The 27836-nt window shown below is 41.2% G+C and overlaps 1 protein-coding gene across 1 annotated transcript in view; it reads right to left on the bottom strand.

The window, feature by feature from the left end:
* LOC121863308 (immunoglobulin domain-containing protein oig-4-like) overlaps positions 1–27836 on the bottom strand; it is a 115895-nt gene that overhangs the window by 55452 nt on the left and 32607 nt on the right. Inside the window, exon 3 of the mRNA XM_042361930.1 lies at positions 20204–20371. Within this exon, the coding sequence (XP_042217864.1) occupies positions 20204–20371 (168 nt within the window). The remainder of the gene's footprint in view (positions 1–20203; positions 20372–27836) is intronic.

Below are 27836 nucleotides of genomic sequence, written 5' to 3'. Positions count from 1 at the left end.
CGAGAGATGCTGTGTTTTCTGCGAGAGATGCTGTGTTTCATTGCGAAGAAACTGTTTTACTGCGAGAGAAGCTGGTTTACTGCGAGAGCTGTGTTTTACTGCGAGAGATGCTGTGTTTTACTGCGAGAGATCTTTGAGAGATGCTGTGCTTTACTGCGAGAGATACTATTTTACTGCGAGAGATGCTGTGTTTACTGAGAGATGCTATTTTACTGCGAGAGATGCTGTGTTTTACTGGAGAGATGCTGTGTTTCACTGCGAGAGAAACTGTTTTATCGAGAGATGCTGTGTTTTACTGAGAGATGCTGTGTTTTACTGCGAGAGATGCTGTGCTTACTGCGAGAGATGCTGTGCTTTACTGCGAGAGATGGTGGTATTGCGAGAGATACTGTTTACTGCGAGAGATGCTGTTTTACTGAGAGATGCTGTGCTTTACTGCGAGAGATGCTGTGTTTTACTGCGAGATGCTTTGTTTTACTGCGAGGATGCTGTGTTTCACTGCGAGAGAAACTGTTTTACTGCGAGGGAAGCTGTGTTTAACGCGAGATGCTGTTTACTGCGAGATGCTGTTTTACTGCGAGAATGCTGTGTTTACTGCGAGATGCTGTTTTACTGCGAGAGATGCTGTGTTTACTGCGAGATGCTGTCTTTTACTGAAGAGATGCTGTTTACTGAGAGAGATGTTGTGTTTTACTGCGAGAGATATTGATTTATCTGAGAGATGCTGTGCGTTTCTGCGAGGATGTCTGTGTTTTACTGCGAGATGCTGTTTTACTGAGAGATGCTGTTTTACTGAGAGATGTTGATTTACGGAGAGATGTTGTGTTTTACTGCGAGATGCTGTTTTACTGAGAGAGATGCTGTTTTACTGAGAGAGATGCTGTTTTACTGAGAGAGATGTTGTGTTTACAGCAAGAGATATTGATTTACTGCGAGAGAAGCGGTGTTTAGTGCGAGAGATGCTGTGTTTTACTGCGAGAGATGCTGTGTTTTACTGCCAGAGATGCTGTGTTTTACTGCGAGAGATGCTGTGTTTTACTGCGAGAGATGCTGTGTTTTACTGCAAGTAGGGCTGTGTTTTACTGCGAGAGATGTTGTGTTTTACTACGAGAGATGCTGTGTTTTACTGCAAGTGGGGCTGTGTTTTACTGCGACAGATGCTGTGTTTAACTGCGAGAGATGCTGTGTTTTACTGCGAGAGATGCTGTGTTTTACTGTTGAGAGATGCTGTGTTTTACTGCGAGATGCTGTTTTACTGCGAGAGATGCTGTGTTTCACTGCGAGAGATGCTGTGTTTTACTGCGAGATGCTGTTTTACTGAGAGAGATGCTGTTTTACTGAAAGAGATGTTGTGTTTTACTGCGAGAGATATTGATTTACTGCGAGAGATGCTGTGTTTTACTGCGAGAGATGCTGTGTTTCACTGCGAGAGATGCTGTGTTTTACTGCAAAATGCTGTTTTACTGAGAGATCTGTTTTACTGAGAGAGATGCTGTGTTTTACTGCAAGATGCTGTTTTACTGAGAGAGATCTGTTTTACTGAGAGAGATGCTATGTTTTACTGAGAGAGATCTGTTTTATTGAGAGAGATGCTATGTTTTACTGCGAGAGATGCTGTGTTTTACTGCGAGAGATAGTGATTAACTGAGAGAGATGTTTTCACGAGCAAAAAAATACAATGTATTAATGAAAAACGTAATGAGAGTTAAATGGTTTTGTCTAATTTATAATGTTGATAGTCTTCGGGTTTGCTTCGGAATCTCTCTCTAGTGAGGACGACGACTGAAAAAATATTGGAAATATTTATGCTGCTGACGGAGAACACATTACCGGGAGGAGGATTTATTTAGCGGACCCAAGACGGACCTCGGCACGGGATCAAACGTCAAGCGATACGACTTGGAACAAAAATATAGAACATAATAATGTTAAAACATGACGAACCTTGTCTCAGAGAAGCTTAATCTTTATGCATCGCGCCATATTCCTGGATCTCCATCACCAACATCCCCAACACTAATTTACTCCACCACCCTTCATCACCAACATCTCCATAGTACACTCCATCACCATCATCTCCAACACCAGTACAGCCGCACCACCAGTACATATCACCATCATTTACAACACCAATATGCTCTATCGCCATCCTCTCCAGCGCCGATGTATACACTAATACTACCACCACCACCAACACAGCTCACCACTAACATCTCCACCATATGCTTCTCCCATCATTACCCAACTCCACCACTAACACACTCCACCACAGTCATCTCCACCATCTGTGTAATAAAAAATAAATAATATACTCGCGTTAATACTGTTTATTTTTTTTTCTTGGTGATTTTATGTCAGTATTTTATTGTAATTACTGAGTGGATATATTATATTAAGCACAAGTTATAGTATTAATTTGTCGTTAACATTAATACCGGAGCTCTTCTCGCTCTTCTCCACATCATGCTCCACAGTAATGACCTCTTCTCCACATCATGCTCCACAGTAATGACCTCTTCTCCACATCATGCTCCACAGTAATGACCTCTTCTCCACATCATGCTCCACAGTAATGACCTCTTCTCCACATCATGCTCCACAGTAATGACCTCTTCTCCACATCATGCTCCACAGTAATGACCTCTTCTCCACATCATGCTCCACAGTAATGACCTCTTCTCCACATCATGCTCCACAGTAATGAACTCTTCTCCACATCATGCTCCACAGTAATGACCTCTTCACATCACATCATGCTCCACAGTAATGACCTCTTCTCCACATCATGCTCCACAGTAATGACCTCTTCTCCACATCATGCTCCACAGTAATGACCTCTTCTCCACATCATGCTCCACAGTAATGACCTCTTCTCCACATCATGCTCCACAGTAATGACCTCTTCTCCACATCATGCTCCACAGTAATGACCTCTTCTCCACATCATGCTCCACAGTAATGACCTCTTCTCCACATCATGCTCCACAGTAATGAACTCTTCTCCACATCATGCTCCACAGTAATGACCTCTTCTCCACATCATGCTCCACAGTAATGACCTCTTCTCCACATCATGCTCCACAGTAATGACCTCTTCTCCACATCATGCTCCACAGTAATGACCTCTTCTCCACATCATGCTCCACAGTAATGACCTCTTCTCCACATCATGCTCCACAGTAATGACCTCTTCTCCACATCATGCTCCACAGTAATGACCTCTTCTCCACATCATGCTCCACAGTAATGACCTCTTCTCCACATCATGCTCCACAGTAATGACCTCTTCTCCACATCATGCTCCACAGTAATGACCTCTTCTCCACATCATGCATAATGACCTCTTCTCACATCATGCTCCACAGTAATGAACTCTTCTCCACATCTGCTCTGTGACTCCTCTTCTCCACATCTTGCTCCACAGTAATGACCTCTTTTCCACATCATGCTCCACAATGTGACCTCTTTTCCACATCATGCTCCCACAGGAATGACCTTCTCCACATCATGCTCCACAGTACCTCTCCTCCACATCTTGCTCCACAGTAATGACCTCTTCTCCACATCATGCTCCACAGTAATGACCTCTCCTCCACATCATGCTCCACAGTAATGACCTCTTCTCCACATCATGCTCCACAGTAATGACCTCTTCTCCACATCATGCTCCACAGTAATGACCTCTTCTCACATCATGCTCCACAGTAATGACCTCTTCTCCACATCATGCTCCACAGTAATGACCTCTTCTCCACATCATGCTCCACAGTAATGACCTCTTCTCCACATGATGTTCCACAGTAATGACCTCTTCTCCACATCATGTTCCACAGTAATGACCTCTCCTCCACATCATACTCCATAGTAATGAACTCTTCTCCACTTCATGCTCCACAGTAATGACCTCTCCACATCATGCACCACAGTAATGACCTCTTATCCACATCATGGTCCACAGTAATGACCTCTTCTCCTCATCATACTCCACAGTAATGACCTCTCCTCCACATCATGCTCCACAGTAATGACCTCTTCTCCACATCTTCCAGCTACACACATTATTACGGTGATGACACTAACCAACACACAAACCCATTCTACCGCTCCAGTACCCACGCTCAGTCAGTGCCTCCCTGGAGATCGCCGCTCAAATACTGCAACTTCTTCGGACACAAAGCTTGACTCCTTAAGGTGGCTTACTTCAGTAGGATACAGATAGTTTAGTTACATTCAGGGCCTTCAACTCTGTCCCTCTCAATCCTGCCCCCAGTAACACCCCTCAGTCACTATACCAGCACGATGTCAACACCCTCGGTCTTATTATAAACAGTAAACTCTCAAAGAATCATGACGAAACTGTTTGGAAGGAACGCATCCGGAAGATTAGGTTTACCCTCCGATGGTTGATATAGTTTACAGAGCCTTATAGTGGAGCTCGATTAAAGGGAACTTGCATGCAGTGAAGGGAAGGCCATGAGGTGCGACGGGGATGTGTTAGGTGGTATTTGTGTTTAATGTAGTTAATACAAAAAAGGTTCAGGCTTTCATTACTTAATATTGTGTGAATGTAATTTATATTTGGTCATGAGAGAGAATAGAACTGTTTAAAGATTTTAAGTATGAGGGAAATACGTGTCTTCATTTACTTATCAAGATAATGTTTTATATATTAGAAAAAATATATATTTCCTTTACTGTACTTCTTTAATCATGTTCCTTGGTTTTATTATTTATTTGACCTTTGAGGATATTGAAACTGCTTATAAAACTGATGCAAGTTTAAGAAAAACACAAACTCCTGGTTTTATGGATTTCCCTGAGGTGGATTTTTTAGTACCAGCCGTGTTTGTGTGTGAGTACAGTACTGTAGTATTACATACGAACTATTAGGTTGTCGCGATGATGGGTTGCTGTAGCTCAGTAAGATGTATTACTCAACCTTCACTACTTGCGTCGTTCAGTCACCCTTTTATATGACCAATACCAAAAAAAACCTCTAGTGTACATTATTGTGTTGTAGACTGTGGAAGTTTGATAACAAAACCTCGTGGTTGAGTGAAGTGAGTGGCATTGGAAAACATATTACAAAAAAACATGTATTTGTACAGTTATCATTATCTATACTTATGCTAAGGTCAAGATAACATACAGGTATTTAGTTGTTGTGGCATAAAATGTCCCAGAAAATTTAGGAGACATAAACACTCACGGACAGGCTAATAAAGAACAAGCATACAGATACCCGTAGCAACTAGATCATAGGCGGGAAACGGCTTATTGAACGTAACTACGCAATACAGGAGGCAGTTTGTCTCGTGTTGAGTAAGAAGTGGGAGCTGGGGTGACAGCCGCGCCAGGTGTTGGTGGTGACGTGCCCTCTCGCTCGCCCCATCCTCCTCAATGTTTTCCAAGAATGGTCAGTCCAGCCATGACCAATACCACTAACCTAGTCATGTTGCTATCAATAGTGCACACCGCTCCCCTCCCTCCCGCCTTCATCTCTCTCTCTCTCTCTCTCTCTCTCTCTCTCTCTCTCTCTCTCTCTCTCTCTCTCTCTCTCTCTATATCTATCTCCTTCCCTCTTTGTCACTTTACCCATTCAGTCACAAACACGTTCAGCCTTTGTGTCTACCCAGTCATTAAACGGAGGTGACGTCAACACCGTGTTGTTGTGTCACACACCCATACACGGCGCAGGAAGGGATCATGAAGAAGGAGTCTTGACACACTTTTCCAACAGGCGTCACACGTGTGCTGCTCCTCTCATACTAGTTAATATTATATGGAAATGATTATTACCCAAGTATGTGAAGATAATGTTGCCATAAATCAAGAGATTGTATTTCATTCAAAATAAATTAAAAATCGAAGAACTCGATGCCCTAACACAAGACCTACTCTGGGGCAGTTTGGGTCAGTCCATGTCCCAGTAATTTGTTTGGTGAGGGTAAAATTTAATATATTAAACATTAAAGTTTATGTAATATCATTTGGGACTGATGGAAGATGAAAACTTGGCCAGGGATAGAATTTGAAGTTGAACCAAAAAGGGACTTACAGTATTATAGGAGGGAAGCCACAAAGAGCAAAAAAGAGAACAATGGTATAAATATAAAGTAATAATAGAAAATGAAGCAAAACGTAAACAACAAAAGAGGAACCAGGCTAAAATTAATTGGATCTAAATTAAAGTTTTAAAGAAAATAGGAAAGAGGAAGTGAAGTTTATATTTTAACAGAGGAATTAAAAAGGGAATTTAAACCGCCTAGTGAAGTTTGTCTAAAGAGGAAATACAAATAGGTTCGAGTTGAAGATAATTACAGGGGGTATTAACGTACCAAGCATGAAAACAAGTTGAGGCAGCTATCAGAAAAATGGAAATGGTTGATCAGTTTCTAGCAGAATTTCTGATACAAATTCGCAAGATTGGGATTGTATATTTGGCTAAAATATGTAACTACTTAATACATAGGATACCTTCGCTGTGGTTTGAAAAGGAAATATTTGTGCGGTGACCTTAAAAAAAACAAGCGTAGGGTACACAAAGTTTCGGATAACTACTATGAGAAATTATTTCATATGAATGAAAAACATGTGGACACTAAGTTATCTGAAACCCAAAACAGAATTAGAATGGGAAGAGGAACGGCGGAAGAGGTCTTTGGTCTGATAAATTTTAGGTTCATATGGGTTTTAAATGAAGATAATATTTTGTATATGTCGTTACTGGATTTCGATAAAAAAAAAGTTTGCCAAGATAAATAATGATAATCTTAGGTATCTTGAAAAATTGTGGCAATGTTGATGGAAATATTAGACTTATAACACATGTTTGCAGGTACAAGAGTCTGCCGTGTTAGTCTCTAGTGGAACTTATTAGTCGGTTTAGGTTTAGACAGGAGTTTAGACCAAAGGATTTAGACCGGACGGAGGCTAGAGGTCTTATGCATTATGGTTACAGTGAAATGTGAAAGTTAAGTTACATTATTCTGGTCGAAAAATTAATGAAGAAATGCTAATCATTTGTCAGAGAAACGGAAGAAGTTATGATATTTTATAGAGTAAAGAAATGTGATAATTTGGCAATATTCTTAGATATAAAGGGATGTTGGTAAAGGTATTAATATAAGGCCAAGGGAAGGCAGAGGCTTGGTGGATGAATGAAATTATAAACCTAACCTGTGTAGACTGTTAACGACACCATGAAAACGTTTGGAGAGCTAATTATTATTATTATTATTATTGTAGAAGAAATAAGAGTGGGTGGGTGGTGGACCCAGGGCACGTTAGCTGGCTGGTGTAGTGTGGTCAGTGTTGGAAGTAGGCACACAAGTTATTTATAACAGTATTGGTCTAGCGAGTGACCTTCACCCAGGAAAGTGGAGGAGAAGGGAGTGAGTAATAATGTAGTGTGGCCGTCCACCACGGCCCCCACACGTGCTCCCCACAGATATATCTTCGCCCTATACTTTGATGGTGTCTTTGATGTACCGGTTGCTGCCCTCAGTCATTACCCGCGGGCCTCACCACTGCCGGCGTCGGCCACATTTTCTGCCACACAACCTTCCACTGTAATTTGTGTTAGCAAGAAAATATGGTAGTTTCATACAAAATACCCAGACTGCCACTCGGGAGTTCTCGATATAATGCACACAACGTTATTTTGTAAGCAAAATATCTGTGTTTGAGAAGCATTTACAGTTTATGAGAGCAAATGTAGAAAAACAGAGACTTAAAAGATTTTTAAACAGAGTAAGACATATTTACTTTGCTTCACAAATATGAGAGCGAAACAGAAACCAGAGAGAATCTCCAAATACAACCTCTGAGGAGATACAATAGTCCTAGTAACTAGTGCAGGATGATCACTGAGTTGTATGTATTACCCAGTGTATGATATGATGGCAGACAGATGATGTGGTGTATGTATCACCCAGTGTATGATATGATGGTAGACAGATGATGTGTTTGTATCACCCAGTGTATGATATGTTGGCAGACAGATGATGTGGTGTATGTATCACCCAGTGTATGATATGATGGCAGACAGATCATGTGGTGTATGTATCACCCAGTGTATGATATGATGGCAGACAGATCATGTGGTGTATGTATCACCCAGTGTATGATATGATGGCAGACAGATCATGTGGTGTATGTATCACCCAGTGTATGATATGATGGGAGACAGATCATGTGGTGTATGTATCACCCAGTGTATGATATGTTGGCAGACAGATCATGTGGTGTATGTATCACCCAGTGTATGATATGATGGCAGACAGATCATGTGGTGTATGTATCACCCAGTGTATGATATGATGGCAGACAGATCATGTGGTGTATGTATCACCCAGTGTATGATATGATGGTAGACAGATGATGTGGTGTATGTATCAGTGTATGATGATGTTTGTATGTATCACCCAGTGTATGATATGATGGCAGACAGATGATGTGTTTGTATGTATCACCCAGTGTATGATATGATGGTAGACAGATGATGTGGTGTATGTATCACCCAGTGTATGATATGTTGGCAGACAGATGATGTGTTGTATGTATCACCCAGTGTATGATATGTTGGCAGACAGATGATGTGGTGTATGTATCACCCAGTGTATGATATGATGGCAGACAGATGATGTGGTGTATGTATCACCCAGTGTATGATATGATGGCAGACAGATCATGTGTTGTATGTATCACCCAGTGTATGATATGATGGGAGACAGATCATGTGTTGTATGTATTACCCAGTGTATGATATGTTGGCAGACAGATGATGTGTTTGTATCACCCAGTGTATGATATGATGGGAGACAGATCATGTGTTGTATGTATCACCCAGTGTATGATATGATGGCAGACAGATGATGTGGTGTATGTATCACCCAGTGTATGATATGATGGGAGACAGATCATGTGTTGTATGTATTACCCAGTGTATGATATGATGGCAGACAGATGATGTGGTGTATGTATCACCCAGTGTATGATATGTTGGCAGACAGATGATGTGTTGTATGTATCACCCAGTGTATGATATGATGGCAGACAGATGATGTGGTGTTTGTATCACCCAGTGTATGATATGATGGGAGACAGATCATGTGTTGTATGTATCACCCAGTGTATGATATGATGGCAGACAGATGATGTGGTGTATGTATCACCCAGTGTATGATATGTTGGCAGACAGATGATGTGTTGTATGTATACCCAGTGTATGATATGATGGCAGACAGATGATGTGGTGTATGTATCGCAGTGTATGATATGATGGGAGACAGATCATGTTGTATGTATCTGTATGATATGATGGCAGACAGATGATGTGGTGTATGTATCACCCAGTGTATGATATGATGGCAGACAGATGATGTGGTGTGCATGTATCACCCAGTGTATGATATGATGGCAGACAGATGATGTGGTGTATCACAGATCCAGTGTATGATATGATGGCAGACAGATGATGTGTTTGTATCACCCAGTGTATGATATGATGGAGACAGATCATGAGTGTATGATATGATGGCAGACAGATCATGTGGTGTATGTATCACCCAGTGTATGATATGATGGCAGACAGATGATGTGTTTGTATCACCCAGTGTATGATATGATGGGAGACAGATCATGTGTTGTATGTATTACCCAGTGTATGATATGATGGCAGACAGATCATGTGGTGTATGTGTATGATATGATGGCAGACAGATCATGTGGTGTATATATTACCCAGTGTATGATATGATGGCAGACAGATGATGTGTGTATGTATCACCCAGTGTATGATATGATGGCAGACAGATGATGTGGTGTATGTATCACCCAGTGTATGATATGATGGCAGACAGATGATGTGGTGTATGTATCACCCAGTGTATGATATGATGGCAGACAGATGATGTGGTGTATGTATCACCCAGTGTATGATATGATGGCAGACAGATGATGTGTTTGTATCACCCAGTGTATGATATGATGGCAGACAGATGATGTGGTGTATGTATCACCCAGTGTATGATATGATGGCAGACAGATCATGTGTTGTATGTATTACCCAGTGTATGATATGATGGCAGACAGATCATGTGTTGTATGTATCACCCAGTGTATGATATGATGGCAGACAGATGATGTGTATGTATCACCCAGTGTATGATATGATGGCAGACAGATGATGTGGTGTATGTATCACCCAGTGTATGATATGATGGCAGACAGATGATGTGGTGTATGTATCACCCAGTGTATGATATGATGGCAGACAGATGATGTGTTTGTATCACCCAGTGTATGATATGATGGGAGACAGATGATGTGTTGTATGTATTACCCAGTGTATGATATGATGGCAGACAGATGATGTGTTTGTATCACCCAGTGTATGATATGATGGGAGACAGATCATGTGTTGTATGTATTACCCAGTGTATGATATGATGGCAGACAGATCATGTGGTGTATGTATTACCCAGTGTATGATATGATGGCAGACAGATCATGTGGTGTATGTATTACCCAGTGTATGATATGATGGTAGACAGATGATGTGTTTGTATCACCCAGTGTATGATATGATGGCAGACAGATCATGTGGTGTATGTATTACCCAGTGTATGATATGATGGCAGACAGATCATGTGGTGTATGTATTACCCAGTGTATGATATGATGGCAGACAGATCATGTGGTGTATGTATCACCCAGTGTATGATATGATGGCAGACAGATCATGTGGTGTATGTATTACCCAGTGTATGATATGATGGTAGACAGATGATGTGAATATGTATCACCCAGTGTATATGATATGATGGCAGACCAGATGATGTGGTGTATGTGTGCAGTGTGATATGATGGTAGACAGATGATGTGGTGTATGTATCACCCAGTGTATGATATGATGGCAGACAGATGATGTGGTGTTTGTATCACCCAGTGTATGATATGTTGGCAGACAGATGATGTGTTTGTATCACCCAGTGTATGATATGTTGGCAGACAGATGATGTGGTGTATGTATCACCCAGTGTATGATATGATGGTAGACATATGATGTGTTTGTATCACCCAGTGTATGATATGATGGTAGACAGATGATGTGTTTGTATCACCCAGTGTATGATATGTTGGCAGACAGATGATGTGGTGTATGTATCACCCAGTGTATGATATGATGGTAGACATATGATGTGTTTGTATCACCCAGTGTATGATATGATGGCAGACAGATGATGTGTTTGTATCACCCAGTGTATGATATGATGGCAGACAGATGATGTGGTGTATGTATCACCCAGTGTATGATATGATGGCAGACAGATGATGTGTTGTATGTATTACCCAGTGTATGATATGATGGTAGACAGATGATGTGTTGTATGTATTACCCAGTGTATGATATGATGGCAGACAGATCATGTGTTGTATGTATCACCCAGTGTATGATATGATGGTAGACAGATGATGTGTTGTATGTATCACCCAGTGTATGATATGATGGCAAACAGATCATGTGGTGTATGTATCACCCAGTGTATGATATGATGGCAGACAGATCATGTGGTGTATGTATTACCCAGTGTATGATATGATGGCAGACAGATGATGTGGTGTATGTATCACCCAGTGTATGATATGATGGCAGACAGATGATGTGGTGTATGTATCACCCAGTGTATGATATGATGGCAGACAGATGATGTGGTGTATGTATTACCCAGTGTATGATATGATGGCAGACAGATGATGTGGTGTATGTATTACCCAGTGTATGATATGATGGCCCAGTGTATGATATGATGGTAGACATGATGTGGTGTATGTATTACCCAGTGTATGATATGATGGCAGACAGATGATGTGGTGTATGTATCACCCAGTGTATAATATGTTGGCAGACAGATGATGTGTTTGTATCACCCAGTGTATGATATGATGGCAGACAGATGATGTGGTGTATGTATTACCCAGTGTATGATATGTTGGCAGACAGATGATGTGGTGTATGTATCACCCAGTGTATGATATGATGGTAGACAGATGATGTGGTGTATGTATTACCCAGTGTATGATATGATGGCAGACAGATGATGTGGTGTATGTATTACCCAGTGTATGATATGATGGCAGACAGATGATGTGGTGTATGTATTACCCAGTGTATGATATGTTGGCAGACAGATGATGTGTTTGTATCACCCAGTGTATGATATGATGGGAGACAGATCATGTGTTGTATGTATCACCCAGTGTATGATATGATGGTAGACAGATGATGTGGTGTATGTATTACCCAGTGTATGATATGATGGCAGACAGATGATGTGGTGTATGTATTACCCAGTGTATGATATGATGGCAGACAGATGATGTGTTGTATGTATTACCCAGTGTATGATATGATGGCAGACAGATGATGTGGTGTATGTATTACCCAGTGTATGATATGTTGGCAGACAGATGATGTGTTTGTATCGCAGTGTATGATATGATGGCAGACAGATGATGTGGTGTATGTATCACCAGTATATGATATATGGCAGACAGATGATGTGTTTATATCACCCAGTGTATGATATGATGGCAGACAGATGATGTGTTTATATCACCCAGTGTATGATATGTTGGCAGACAGATGATGTGGTGTATGTATCACCCAGTGTATGATATGTTGATGCACCCAGTGTATGATATGTTGGCAGACAGATGATGTGGTGTATGTATCACCCAGTGTATGATATGATGGCAGACAGATGATGTGTTTGTATCACCCAGTGTATGATATGATGGCAGACAGATGATGTGTTTGTATCACCTAGTGTATGATATGTTGGCAGACAGATGATGTGGTGTATGTATCACCCAGTGTATGATATGATGGTAGACATATGATGTGTTTGTATCACCTAGTGTATGATATGTTGGCAGACAGATGATGTGGTGTATGTATCACCCAGTGTATGATATGATGGCAGACAGATGATGTGGTGTATGTATCGCAGTGTATGATATGATGGCAGACAGATGATGTGGTGTATGTATCACCCAGTGTATGATATGATGGCAGACAGATGATGTGGTGTTTGTATCACCCAGTGTATGATATGTTGGCAGACAGATGATGTGTTTGTATCACCCAGTGTATGATATGTTGGCAGACAGATGATGTGGTGTATGTATCACCCAGTGTATGATATGATGGTAGACATATGATGTGTTTGTATCACCCAGTGTATGATATGATGGTAGACATATGATGTGTTTGTATCACCCAGTGTATGATATGTTGGCAGACAGATGATGTGGTGTATGTATCACCCAGTGTATGATATGATGGTAGACATATGATGTGTTTGTATCACCCAGTGTATGATATGATGGTAGACAGATGATGTGTTTGTATCACCCAGTGTATGATATGTTGGCAGACAGATGATGTGGTGTATGTATCACCCAGTGTATGATATGATGGTAGACATATGATGTGTTTGTATCACCTAGTGCAGGGGTGGGCAAAGTACGGCCCGCGGACCACATTTGGCCCGCCAAATTATTTCTGTGGCCCGCCACTGCATTTGGCAATCAGAAAAAAAAAATCTTATTAATTACAGAAAGGAAAATTTTGGAAGTTGGGTGGACATAGCAGTAATACACATTAAGTGTGTGGCCCGCGAAGTGTGCCACCATTCATGAAGTGGCCCTCCATCAAAAATAATTGCCCACCCCTGACCTAGTGTATGATATGATGGCAGACATGATGTGGTGTATGTATCACCCAGTGTATGATATGTTGGCAGACAGATGATGTGGTGTATGTATCACCCAGTGTATGATATGATGGTAGACAGATGATGTGGTGTATGTATCACCCAGTGTATGATATGATGGTAGACAGATGATGTGGTGTATGTATCACCCAGTGTATGATATGTTGGCAGACAGATGATGTGGTGTATGTATCACCCAGTGTATGATATGATGGTAGACAGATGATGTGGTGTATGTATCACCCAGTGTATGATATGATGGTAGACAGATGATGTGGTGTATGTATTACCCAGGATGAATGTGTAATGCAAACGTCACAATACAGTATATGAGAATAAAGCACACATGATAAATAAGGATAAATCGTGACCCTGGATGGGGGAGGCTGGCGTCACCAGCTCCACACTCGTTACCTCAGCAGCGCCTTGAGTGGAGGAGACCTACAACACCCTCACCTTCCCGCTAAAATGTTCTCGAAAATAAAACACGAAGAGCCATTAAAAATAAATTGAAAGGATGTGAGATAATATTGATCCCTCTCTCTCTCTCTCTCTCTCTCTCTCTCTCTCTCTCTCTCTCTCCCTCTCTCTGTCTCTCTCTTATCTACAAATATTAAGGAACACATTTTCTTACGCTGGACATTCAGCTTTAAGACCAGACTCCTCAGTCCTTTTCATACTGAAGATTGAGCCAATAAACCGCTATCATAAAACTCTCCAAAGTTTGTAGAGGAAATGCAAGATTCGGGCGTCGTATTTTTTTTTTCTGAAATATTGCCTGATAAACCTGGAGTACAGTAGAGAATGTAGTATATCTTCAGCAGTAAAGCAATAGTGTGATGAGAGGCACGTGTTGTAGACTTAAATCTGTATTGGTAATCGATGTTTATATACGATTAAAATAAACCTATGCATCCTATATTGGAATAAATTTAATGTGTGTTTTATAATTAATATACGTAGCCATGATGTAGATTATTGTGTATTTAGTATTATAGATATAGTGTATTGTGAATATTGCCCGAGGTGGATTTATTGCGTTCATAAGTCTGTATGGTGGCACAAACACTTTTGTACTCTGCCACTACTTCCCGTGTCCCGTCTTTTGCTGTGGCTGGGTAATAGCTAACTCTGGTCACATGAACTCCTTTAAACATCTTTATTCAGGAACGTTTAATTGATCTCAGTGTCTGCTTACAGGAATTCAGGCTCCCTCATCTGAAAACAGTATTAGATAATATGACACAACGGACGAAGGATTTTGACAACCCGACCGAGGCAACACGAGTCGTAGCGTTCGTTCTGAAATTCATCGACCACCTCCCCCCAAGTACAGATAGTTTTTTGATCGACTGTACATTGCACTATAATTGCAAGAACGGTTATGGGGTGTACGGCGCCATTTACGATGGCCTTCTTGCCCTGGTCTTTTTTCAGCAATATCGCCTTTAACACATGGAATTCTGCACTTTTCGAAGCTTTGGAGGAGTCTTGAAACAAGTTTCCTGGTGGGAATTATTAGCTAGTGCTGTACTCATTTTCGAAACTTCGAGATCTCTCCAGAGCTTCAAAAGGGTGGTATTCCTGAAACAAGATCAGGGCAAGAAGGTCATCGTAAATTGCATCGTACACCCTACGACTGTTCTTGCAATCGGTATGTTCTGTGTACTTGCTTTATCTATATACATTGAATATCTGCACTGTGTACATTATTTTTTCTAACTGCACCTCTTAGTATGTGCACTGTATACCTGCACCGTTAATGTATACATAGTGGTTCAGTGTGAATTTGTATGACGATTCTACTGTGCAGAATATACATACAGGATGAAAACTAAAGAGACGGACTGCACAAAAAACTTAACGTGAACGCCCGCGACCCGAAGCTCCACACAGAGTTACCAGAGTGTAAGAAAATCATGGGAGGGCGAGTAGATTTTTTCAAGGGCGAACTATCACCTGAGGCTGCACCAGGTCTCGTCTCACTGGTTCCCGATTGTCCAGCATCTGTACCTCCACCACCTGTACCTCCACCACCTGTACCTCCACCACCTGTACCTCCACCATCTGTACCTCCACCACCTGTACCTCCACCATCTGTACCTCCACCACCTGTACCTCCACCACCTGTACCCCCACCACCCGTACCCCCACCACCTGTACCTCCACCACCTGTACCTCCAACATCTGTACCTCCACTACCTGTACCTCCACCACCTGTACCTCCACCACATGTACCTCCACCATTACCTGTACCCCACCTGCCCTCTACCTGTACCTCCACCTCCTGTACCCCCATGTACCTCCAGCATCTGTACCTCCACTACCTGTACCTCCACCTCACCTGTACCTCCACCACATGTACCTCCACCATTACCTGTACCTCCACCACCTGTACCTCCACCACCTGTACCTCCACCACCCCCACCACCTGTACCTCAACATCTGTACCTCCACACCTCCTGTACCTCCACCACCTGTACCTCCACCACCACTGTACCTCCTGTACCACCACCACCTGTACCTCCAGCCCCCCCCCACCACCTGTACCTCCAGCATCTGTGCCTCCACTACCTGTACCTCCACCACCTGTACCTCCACCACCCGTACCCCCCACCACCTGTACCTCCACCACCTGTACCTCCAGCATCTGTACCTCCACCACCTGTACCTCTACCACCTGTACCTCCACCACATGTACCTCCACCATCAGTTATCCTCTACACCACAGCAGACAAGTAGCCTCGACGTAATCTTTCTCGGCCGTGTACCTCTTGAGAACAACGTCTTAATTATTTCCGAGTGTTGTGGCGGCACAGGGGAGCGTATACGGCCGAGATAACAGTACCAGTGTTTTAAGTACAGTACAAGGACTTGTATGTTGTCTTCTGTGTTGTCGCAGTTATCACGTCTGTATTCTGTTAGGTCGGGGACTTCGATCAGCTGTAGAGTAAATAATTGGTCATACGAGATAGTGTAAATTTATAATAATGTGATTAAATTTTCCAGAGTTAAAGTACTTTTAATTATTTTTTGGCCACGATAGACATTGACGTTTATATGACAACAGCGAGAGCTTTCAAGTTGTTGCTGGTAACGAGTGAACTAACTGGTGTATGCAGACAACGTATTTAACCTCAGTTATGTTAGGATCACGTCGTCTCTGCTTCAGGAGTGTAATGAGTTTAACGAAATAAAATCTTAAAGTAGCACTCACTGTCTGGGCACAAGAGGATGGTTCCACTCTGTAAAAAAAAATCACCACAGAACCAGACGAAAAAAAGATAATTTAGTTACACATCAACTTTCAACCTTTTATTCTCATTCTTAAGCCATCCAATGTGACCTGTTTTCTCAATGTGTTGACCTTTACGAGTTGAGCTCAGTGAAACATCTTGAATTACCAGACACGGGGGGGGAGGGGTTGGTATTAATTATTTAAAGCTCTCTGGGTGTTGAAGGGGGGCAGGATGTACGTATCATAGCTCTGGGTGTTGAAGGGGGGCAGGATGTACGTATCATAGCGGGTTAACTGTGGAAGAGGATTTGTATTATCTCCTAAAGCTGCGTGTTGATTATCTCTTACATAGCAGAGTAATTGTGTTACATTACAGTGAATTAGTGTTTCTTTATCTGGATTAATAGTGTTGATAAAAGCACTTTAAACATTACTTAAAAGAATTAACATTCCACGGGCGGTGCTATAGTTAAAGGTTTGAGAAACAGTACAGTAGTTATGTCTGGCCAGGGATTGATTTATATTATTCAGCCCCCCACCCCGTCCCTCCATGACTGCCTTGGACTATTATTTTTATTTTCTGAAATGGTGGTGGTGTTGACATTATTATATGGGGATTTAAATGACGCTGAAAATTATAATATATTCTCTTGGTGGAGTAGGAGGGAGAATCATGGTTCTTATGTTAACCCACCATTAAAACTTCTTTTTTTTCACCGATTCACATCAAATTTTAACGGTGAAGAGGTTCATCACATTATCATTGTACCAGATGAAAGATGCTAACTAAATAACTAAATATTATGGAGCCAGAGATTGGAAGATAATGTTTGTTTTCACTTTAGATTTCTCTGTGGCCTTCCTACTCTTGACCCCTGAGACCCTCACTGTGAAGGAGTTCCTCTGTGTTAACTGTTCAAGGGACCTTCCACTTGAGTTGAAGATCTAAAGGGTGTAGTTTGTGCTGGTTTGTGTTCATCAATAATTTAATGGTATCAAATATATATATATATATATATATATATATATATATATATATATATATATATATATATATATATATATATATATATATATATATATATAATATATATATATAATACCAGTGAAAAATCTTTAAGCTTTTTCGAAAATATGAAAACTGATGGAGGCTAAACATTAGAGACCACATAAATTCAATATTTTTTAACGTAAGCGGATTATGTCAGCTTTCATACTGGCCTGTGAATGTGTATATGTATATCTGGGGGCATGTATGTATAAATATTTCCATCTAGTGTCTGTGTAAGTCTTTGTGGTATGTGTATATTTCTCACGCCTAATAGTTTGGTCTACACTGGTCAATGTGATTTAATGATTGTTAATCAATATACGTACTTGTAGCCTAGTCAATATGAGTCAGCGGGACAGCTTCGTCATGAGAGAATTACAGTAAAAGTTTACATCATTTGTCTTGTGATGTAGAGTTACGGTAACACAGCGACAATAATAACCCCGTTGGTTCACGATATCTTTGGAAAGTATAGGACTAAGCTTCGGTATCTTAAGTTAAAAATTACATTGCTATTGACTCCGGCTACTTCACCTGATGAGTTAAGTGTTAGGTTAAAAAAGTTTCCCGGTGAAGTATGTAAAGAAGAGATGACCAGGACGCCCAACCACGGTCATCAACTAGTCTAGGATTACTTGTTGCTGTTAGGAAAAAAAATAGACCCTCATGGGGATTGTCAGGGAAGAGGGTGTTAGGTAAAGTGGAAGATATGATTTACCTATGAACAGCACGAACGAAGAAATCGAGTTGTTTACAGATCGTCAGTAAAGTATTGTGGAGATGAAGTGTAGCCTTAAGAAACATGATAAACATTAGTATTAAGAAACGTATTTTTTTTAACAAATAATCGCTTTCATTTATATCCATCTGATCATATTTGTAGCTCATTTGCTTTACCAGAGAATATATTTTATTTTGTAATTTTTTGAAACCGTTGTAGAGGTACAGGTATACGTGATTACTTATTCCCAGGCTCCACAATGTATCACTTGGTGCGAAGACGAGGAACATACTCTCAACCATTCAGGGAAATACAACACTGTCTAAAGTCTAAACGTTCAAATATTTCCCTAATTTCCCCGGCTGATGAGTAGTAGTAATTTTTTCCTCATAGAGATCATTATGACAGAAGCTTGGCTGAGAGTTGTTATTGTGTGTTCACTCTGTTATAACTTGTGAGTAAAATGTTGTAAGTCTTCCATGTCTTTTCTACTACCATCAGCTTAGTGTATAACCATAACGTTATACCCACACCCGCCCAACTGTCACCTACACCCCGCCCAACTGTCACCCACACCCCACCCTACTGTCACCCACACCCCACCCTACTGTCACCCACACCCCACCCTACTGTCACCCACACCCCACACCCCACCATCACCCTCAACCCACTCTCACCCTTCCCACACCAATACCCTCACCCCTCTCCCTCGCCCTGCCCTCTCCCACAGACATACACAAGCTCGACCATTAACAATTTGCAACATCAGTGGGCAGAAGAACACGTCCTCAGCTATCACCAATTTAGCTGGTCCAGGTGAGCTGATGTACAGGGTGTTGGACAGGTGTATGAGGTAGACAACACCCACCTCCTGCACCCATCACCCGCCGCTCACCACTTAACGCTCATACATATGTTCATACATTCATTTTGATAAAGTAAAAACTGTCTTAACTCGAGGAAAGTTTAAATTCTGTTTGACGAAAATTTTGTTTCAAGATAACGTAATGACAACATGAATGGTATCCACATCAAAGGAACACACTGCCGCAAGCTGCCTGTGTACAGAGCGATAAGATTAGTGGCCATTAAATCTCTCTGTTGTGTGTTGTACTAATAAAAGTATTTGATAAACATATTTTAGTCTCTTTGAGCTTTATTATTACTTTAAATAATCGTCACATTAATTGTTTTATCTACACATTCATCGTCTACAGGTGTAACAGCGAACAGTTCTTTAATCTGGAAGAAAAGTGTAAAATGAAGAATATCGTCACTAAAACCAACATATGATGAGAAGAATGTTGACAAACAATACGCTCAATTTTGGATGTTTCTTGTTGTGTAACACATTATGTGGGGTCTTAAGTGTGTTTAATATATTAACGACAAGTGTTGTGAAAGGAACTTACCCCGTGGTCGAGCCTGTGCATGTGGCCTTCCTTGATGTCGGGTATCCGGCGGTTTTTCTGAATCCTGGGCGGGTGTCCCCAGACTGGTTCCGATAGCTCCTTGTGGCCCCACCCTCGCGCTGACGAGTACCAGAACCGTCCTGCGCTCACACCCTCAACCTGCGTCTCCTGTTGGGCAGACCTTCCTGCTAGAATAGTTAACTATAGAGTCCTTACAACTGATCTTATACTAGTCTCACCCTTCCTGTAGTACTGCTGGCCCCTGCATGTTAGTGGGCGAGAATCATCGTATAACCTTACAGTTACTGCTGTGCCCTCACCGTCACCACCATCACTCTATGGTATAGTGATCGCCTGTGCTGAGAAAGGTGAATGTATGGTGCACTCATATATATATATATATATATATATATATATATATATATATATATATATATATATATATATATATATATATATATATATATATACACACACGTTATCATCACTATACCTACAGTTATGTATCACACTTAGTACAGGTGATGTTAATAAGTGAAAATTTTCTATTTTGCAGGTAAATATCGAAACTGTGTTGCAGATCAGGTCAGTGTCATGCTTGTTAGTTGGTGGGGAGTCCTTGTGTTAGTTGTGGTTCTTAGCACTTGATGTTTATTAACAGTATTGTAGCCGAGTATTTATATAACTGTATGTATAAGTATGTATAAGGTTACGGTACTGTTTGTGAATGAGGCGAATAGCTTTAGCATTATTTTGTGAATAGTGATAAGAAGAGCGGCACCTCACCTGTGAGAGCAACACACTGTCCTCGTGAGGGCGGCCTTAGGTGTTTTAAAGGGTAAGAAGGTATTCAGTTCATTGGATGACCTCACAAAATATATGCATGATTTTTGGCCGCGTTGCTTTGCATTGTTAGACACACATCGTATGTTTAGATCGTGGCTTTTGTTTGCAGTCTTTGTTTTCAGTTGTTATAAACTCTTCTGTTTCATCCTCTCCTTGTGATGAAAGGCGTTAGGCTTCCTACTGCACTGAATTTCAATTTTGTTCTTAAAAGACCGTCCAAAAGGTATTGCCTCCCATGCTTGAGGTAAGTGTGCCTCCTACTGTTAGTAAGTATTGAGTGAGCAAAACAAAGCCTTGGACATTAAAACAACAATCTGGGACGGTGACATCACTCAAAATAGGAACTTGGAGTGTGAGGACATTACGTTAAGAGAGAATTACTGTATATGAATGTTAACAGAGATGATAAGGCGGCAGTAAACATTTTAGGATTGAATAATGTAAGATGGTCAAGATTATATAGCAATACTAGAACCAGGTGATGGGTAATTGTGACAAAGATATTGAGCAGTGTCAAAAGTTCTGTGTGATAAACTTTACGCTAAACCCAACATATGACAGTGAGGATGAGGGTTCCGAAAAGTTGTATGAAGTTCTTAAGAAAGCAAAGAAACGACGATATTGAATGGCTATGTTTATAATGAGAGGTGAGAGAAATATGACCACATAGGTTGGATGACTAGTAAACAAAACAAGATTATTGCAAAATAGATAATTGGAACATCACGTAGATTCTTTTATACGTGAATTTCATCCCATGATCATAGTTTATATTGTCAGGAATCAGAGAGATTATTATTTTTCAAGAGGATAAAAGAATTTGGTAACGCACATGAAGACCTGGCCGGGGGCAGACTGTGGGTCAGACAGTGTTGCAGTTATGAAATTAGTGATGCTTAAACTTTAGAAATGAAACATAAATAATCGCGTGGGATATAGGGGATAGGGTTAACAGAGACGAAGATATAATATGAAAATGAAACCCTAAACAAACTTATGTTCTTGTTGACGGAAGGACTTGAAGAGCAAGAAACAAAACAGAAGTAAAAACCTGCAAGGAACAGAGAAGTAAACTAAAACTCACTACTTCACAAATTAAATCTAAAAACTAATAAACAAAACAGTATTATAGTCAGGCAGCGACGAGTAATAAGGAAGGTCACAAAGAAATAAAAAAAATATGTTTAAGAATTGTTTTAAAGATACGTAGAGAGACAGAAGATGTTAATAGGAAAAATAACTCCAGGGAAGTGAGTAGAAATATAATGAACCTGATAAGAGGACATCAGTGGGATGGGATTATATAAAGTAAAGATAATAAGACCATATTTGAGGTAGAACGGGTAAAGGAATGCCAGGTAGAATGTGTACGTAGTATAAATGTACAGTGAGTAATTATAGAATGGAGGAACGAAAAGTAATTGGATATAACCTTTAAACTATCAAACTGAAAGGGAAGTAGAAGCAACTGAGTAAATTGAAAAACTGTTATATGGCTTTTGGGGTTGATTTGTTTCCAGGAAATTTTCTAAAACTAGCGGGAAGGACTGGGAGTAAATAGTGGACCAAAACGTGAAAATATTTACTACAAATACGAATTTTCCAGTGATTAAAATGAATGGTATAATTAGATAAAATCTTTGGGGTAGTAGAGTGCGCCCAATTTAGGACAATTATATAGCAAGTCAAGCATAATTTTGAACAGAATAAAGAACGAAAATATATTTAAAAATGAAAAACTAGGGAATACATCTTTGGTGTGAGAAATTTCGGTGAAGAGAATTTAATTTTTTTTTTTTTACAGATTCTGAAAAGTAGACTACTGTATAGAGTAAAACACAACAAACTTATCGGTGTCTTTGATGAAATAGCCATTAATGATCGATATACTGGAATAGGTTTCTAATATTATTACTGGCAATATGAAGCAATATTATTAAGTACCGTAGTTGTTGACGGTAGAGACTTAAGGCTGCGTGTTGTCTCTTCCAAATAGAATCTACTCAAATTTTCAATGAGTGAAGTTATCAGTAACGACGAAGGAATAAAAGTTGAATGTGGAGGTGATATTGGTGCCATGTGAAAGTAGAACTACGCGAAGGAAGTGTAATGTAACCTTGATTATAAAACACCTTCGTGGATAAGGTAAGTGAGAGGTGCAAACTAAAGTAATGGAGAGTTGCAAGTTTAGTAAATAATGATAAGATAACGGGAGATGAGTCAGCTGTTTGTAAATAATAGTATGAATAGGGGAGAGGCAGTGTGTCACATATGCGTGGAGGAGAGGGAGTGTGTCACATATGAGTGGAAGAGAGGCAGTGTGTCACATATGAGTGGAGGAGAGGCAGTGTGTCACATATGAGTGGAGGAGAGGGAGTGTGTCACATATGGATGGAGAGGGAGTGTGCCACATATGAGTGAAGGAGAGGCAGTGTGTCACATATGAGTGGAGGAGAGGGAGTGTGTCACATATGGATGGAGGAGAGGGAGTGTGTCACATATGGATGGAGGAGAGGGAGTGTGTCACATATGAGTGGAGGAGAGGCAGTGTGTCAGCATATGGTGGAGGAGAGAGTGTGTCATAGAGTGGAGGAGAGGCAGTGTGTCATATATGAGTGGAGGAGAGGGAGGTGTGTCACGTATGGATGAAGGAGAGGTGTGTCACATATGGATGGAGGAGAGGAGTGTCACATATGAGTGGAGGAGAGGGAGTGTGCACATATGAGTGTGTCACATATGGAGGAGAGGGAGTGTGTCACATATGAGTGGAGGAGAGGCAGTGTGTCACATATGAGTGGAGGAGAGGGAGTGTGTCACATATGAGGGAGGAGAGGGAGTGGAGGATGAAGGAGAGGCAGTGTGTCACATATGGATGAGGAGAGGAGGTGTCAGGGAGTGGGAGGAGAGGGAGTGTGTCACATATGAGTGGAGGAGAGGGAGTGTGTCACATATGAGTGGAGGAGAGGCAGTGTGTCACATATGAGTGGAGGAGAGGGAGTGTGTCACATATGAGTGGAGGAGAGGCAGTGTGTCACATATGAGTGGAGGAGAGGCAGTGTGTCACGTATGGATGAAGGAGAGGGAGTGTGTCACATATGGATGGAGGAGAGGGAGTGTGTCACATATGGATGGAGGAGAGGGAGTGTGTCACATATGGATGGAGGAGAGGCAGTGTGTCTCAACTTTCTGGTGTCTAGAATTGGATGTGTCAGCAGATGGAAAGTGGAATCATGAACTGAAAGGGAGTCGAGTCAGGAGAGAACATGATAGATACACTGAGAATCATATGGAGATGATGGACTGTGTCAGAGGAGGTAATAACAGGGGTGTGTAGAGGTGCTATTGAGTCACCATTATGTTGGTGTGAGATGTGGACTTTAGGTTCAAGAGAAAAGAGGAAATTAAATGTGATAGATGCGGAGTGAACAGGATCTAGAGAAGGAGAAATACAGAAGTAAGGAATTTGTGGAAGTGAAAGAAGTGTTGGACAGAGAGTGGAACAGGGGCTACTCAGGTCCTCTGGGTATACTGGGAAGTGAAATATTGATGTAAGTATATATAATTTGGAGGGAGAGGGAAGGACCAAGGAGGAGAAGGAAGGATGGGATGAAGGTAATGAACATCCAGGGAGCAGCAGTGAGGATGGCATTGAGTGCTTATTGGGAGAGGTGGTGTTGACTATTACGAAGCATCGCATCACTCTTAAAACAGATTTGGCGTCTTGTTGTGGAAGGGAGTACTGAAGCAGACGCTATTTTCTTACTGCAGCGAGGATGAATAAATGACTGACAGCGAATGAAGGGAAAATGTGTGCATGTATTGATGTTTCCGGCCATCAGGCTTTATGTTGGGAAAACTTTGAAAGATTAAAAGCATATTTCTGATTCCCGCTCTTGGGGTACAGAGATGACTGCTCTCACCTTGTCTGTCTGTCTTTCTATAAATGAGTAAAATATGTCATAATTGGATTGGCCGATTTTTTATTTTATTTTTTTGTATTTTTTTATTTATTTTTTTTTTTAAGATGGAAATCCAAACATTAACACCCAACCGGATGTTTATACTCAATTGAGAAAACATTCTGGTCTCATTGTTAATTTCTTACCATTGATTTTTTTTCCTGATTTTTCATTTATTTCGATGCCTTTGGAAGTGAGTTAAACCCTCACATGGTAATTGGGACCTTCGTAAGTTAATTGGTTCGGCTTGGCGGCCATTTATGATTCATGCGATGTTTAACAAGTGATATCTTACTCAGAAAGGCAGGATCGATCAATGTGATACTTGGTAACCGCGCTCCGTGGATCCCAATGCTTCAGCTTTAAGAAAATCTTACTACATAAAAGAAACTAGTCCTCCCTGGACCAATAAAAACGGGAAACATTTTCGTTAGGTAGAACTTAAAATCAATTGAGAGAGAGATTGGCTAGCAATACGTTGCTCTACGCTGCGGCAAACACTTGATTTCGTTCGAAATATCTCCTATGCGTTTGCGGTTGTATTATTGTGTTTCTCAAATGCTCAGGTTGAATGCTGCTTAATGAGAGTGTGGCGAGTGGTATAATGCCGGAATGGACTCTTAAAATGGCTAAATTACGACCATTCTTGGGTAGTTTTCATATATTTTACCCGCGGAGGATGAGAGGAGGAACCTCGTGGTGGTTCTTTTGGAGGTCAAGGGTTCTGCTAGGGGTCAGGGGTCAAGGGTTCTTCTGGGGGTCAGGTGGTTATCATCCCTCATCATTTTTCAATATCATGTCGGATTTTTTTTTTTTTATGAATACACAAAACTGTATTTGCTTTTTGGATGTTGAAAAATAGGCTTCAAATAGTAACCGTGTTTAATGAACCAATTATTATCAGTCTGTGTTTAAGTTTGGTCGTCTTTAGTTTCACCAAATAGTGTACAGTATAACGGAACTGGCCATGTAAGAGACAATTGTTTATAGCGCAATACACCAGTGTTTTGTTAGGCAGTAAAATTATTGCCTGCATTGTTTATCTGGGCATTGTTACATGTTTATAAATGGTGAATTTTGTCATTGGTGATTGATATCCACCTATTGTATAGAGTCGACTGTGGGTGTTGCACGTGATGGCTGCAGGACGCACCTGTGACATTGTCCTGCGATTGTTGGGCCCTCACCCCTCCCCCCCGCACCTCTCTCTGTCTCTCTCTCACATAGAAATTGGGAATGTTTACACGATATAGGGATAGTTTATTGTCCCTGGTATTTAAGATGTGCATTTATTTCAAATCGATGTTTTGGCTGAAAAGATTAAGTTGTTTCAACGTGCCTGAGGGAGATGAGAAAGCGAGAACACTGTCTCACTTAACACATTTAAACGGTGTTAAAATATATTTAAAATAAAAAGATAAAAGAGAACGTTTATATTATGTTATGTAGGTGATCGTTGTAGGGGGGCAGGTAAAATGTGCTCTGTGTTGATTAGTGGAGACCGCTACCCAGGGAAATGTTCCCTCCATTCCTCTCATTGTGTTGAGTAGTTCTCCTTTATACTTTATGCATAATAAATGGCCAGGCAAGTCTGCTTTATTTTCCACCCAGCCACACAGGCATAATTTTTTATGATTTTTTGTCGAATGAAAATCATAATTGTACGGGAACTTAAAAATCATTTCGGAGTTTTTTCGCAGGAAGGCCGGCGTATCACTGACCACCCACACTATAATTTTTAACGTCAAATATTTGGTGTGTGGTAATGTAGTCGTGGGGGATGGGGAGGGGAGCGTTGTATAGTACCCCCGTGTGTTTGTCTAGTCTTGTGTAGATGACAGGAGTTTACCGAGTACCTCCTACACTAGACAGAGGAGTTTACCGAGTACCTCCTACACTAGACAGAGGAGTTTACCGAGTACCTCCTACACTAGACAGAGGAGTTTACCGAGTACCTCCTACACTAGACAGAGGAGTTTACCGAGTACCTCCTACACTAGACAGAGGAGTTTACCGAGTACCGCCTACACTAGACAGAGTGAGCTTTGCCGTGAGCACCTCCTACACTAGACAGAGGAGCTTAATGAGTACCGCCTACACTAGACAGAGGAGTTTTTACCGAGTACCTCCCACACTCAGACAGAGGAGTTTTACCGAGTACCTCATACACCAGACAGAGGAGTTTACCGAGCAACCTCCTGGCCACTAGACAGAGGAGTTTATCGAGTACCTCCTTACACTGTGACAGAGCAGTTTACCCAGCACCTCCCTACACTAGACAGAGGAGTTTACCCACTAGACAGAGGAGTTTACCGAGTACCTCCTACACTAGACAGAGGAGTTTACCGAGTACCTCCTACACTAGACAGAGGAGTTTACCGAGTACCTCCTACACTAGACAGAGGAGTTTACCGAGTACCTCCTACACTAGACAGAGGAGTTTACCGAGTACCTCCTACACTAGACAGAGGAGTTTACCGAGTACCTCCTACACTAGACAGAGGAGTTTACCGAGTACCTCCTACACTAGACAGAGGAGTTTACCGAGTACCTCCTACACTAGACAGAGGAGTTTACCGAGTACCTCATACACTAGACAGAGGAGTTTACCGTCGTATAAAACACTTGACAATCGAAGGCCAAGAATTTTTTTCGGCTGTCATTTTCATGAGAGAAGACCTGAAAAATAGATACTGGGTAGCCTGTGACCTTACTCCTTTACCTGACACCTCCACTACCTGTGACCTGAAATTTCCATTACCTGTGACCTGACACCTCCACTACCTGTGACCTGACACCCCCACTACCTGTGACCAGACACCTCCACT

This window comes from Homarus americanus, unplaced genomic scaffold (genome assembly GCF_018991925.1).
Source record: "Homarus americanus isolate GMGI-L3 unplaced genomic scaffold, GMGI_Hamer_2.0 scaffold46197, whole genome shotgun sequence".
NCBI lineage: Eukaryota > Metazoa > Arthropoda > Malacostraca > Decapoda > Nephropidae > Homarus > Homarus americanus.
Note: the sequence above shows the minus strand (reverse complement) of the source record. Positions and strands in the feature narration are given on the sequence as shown.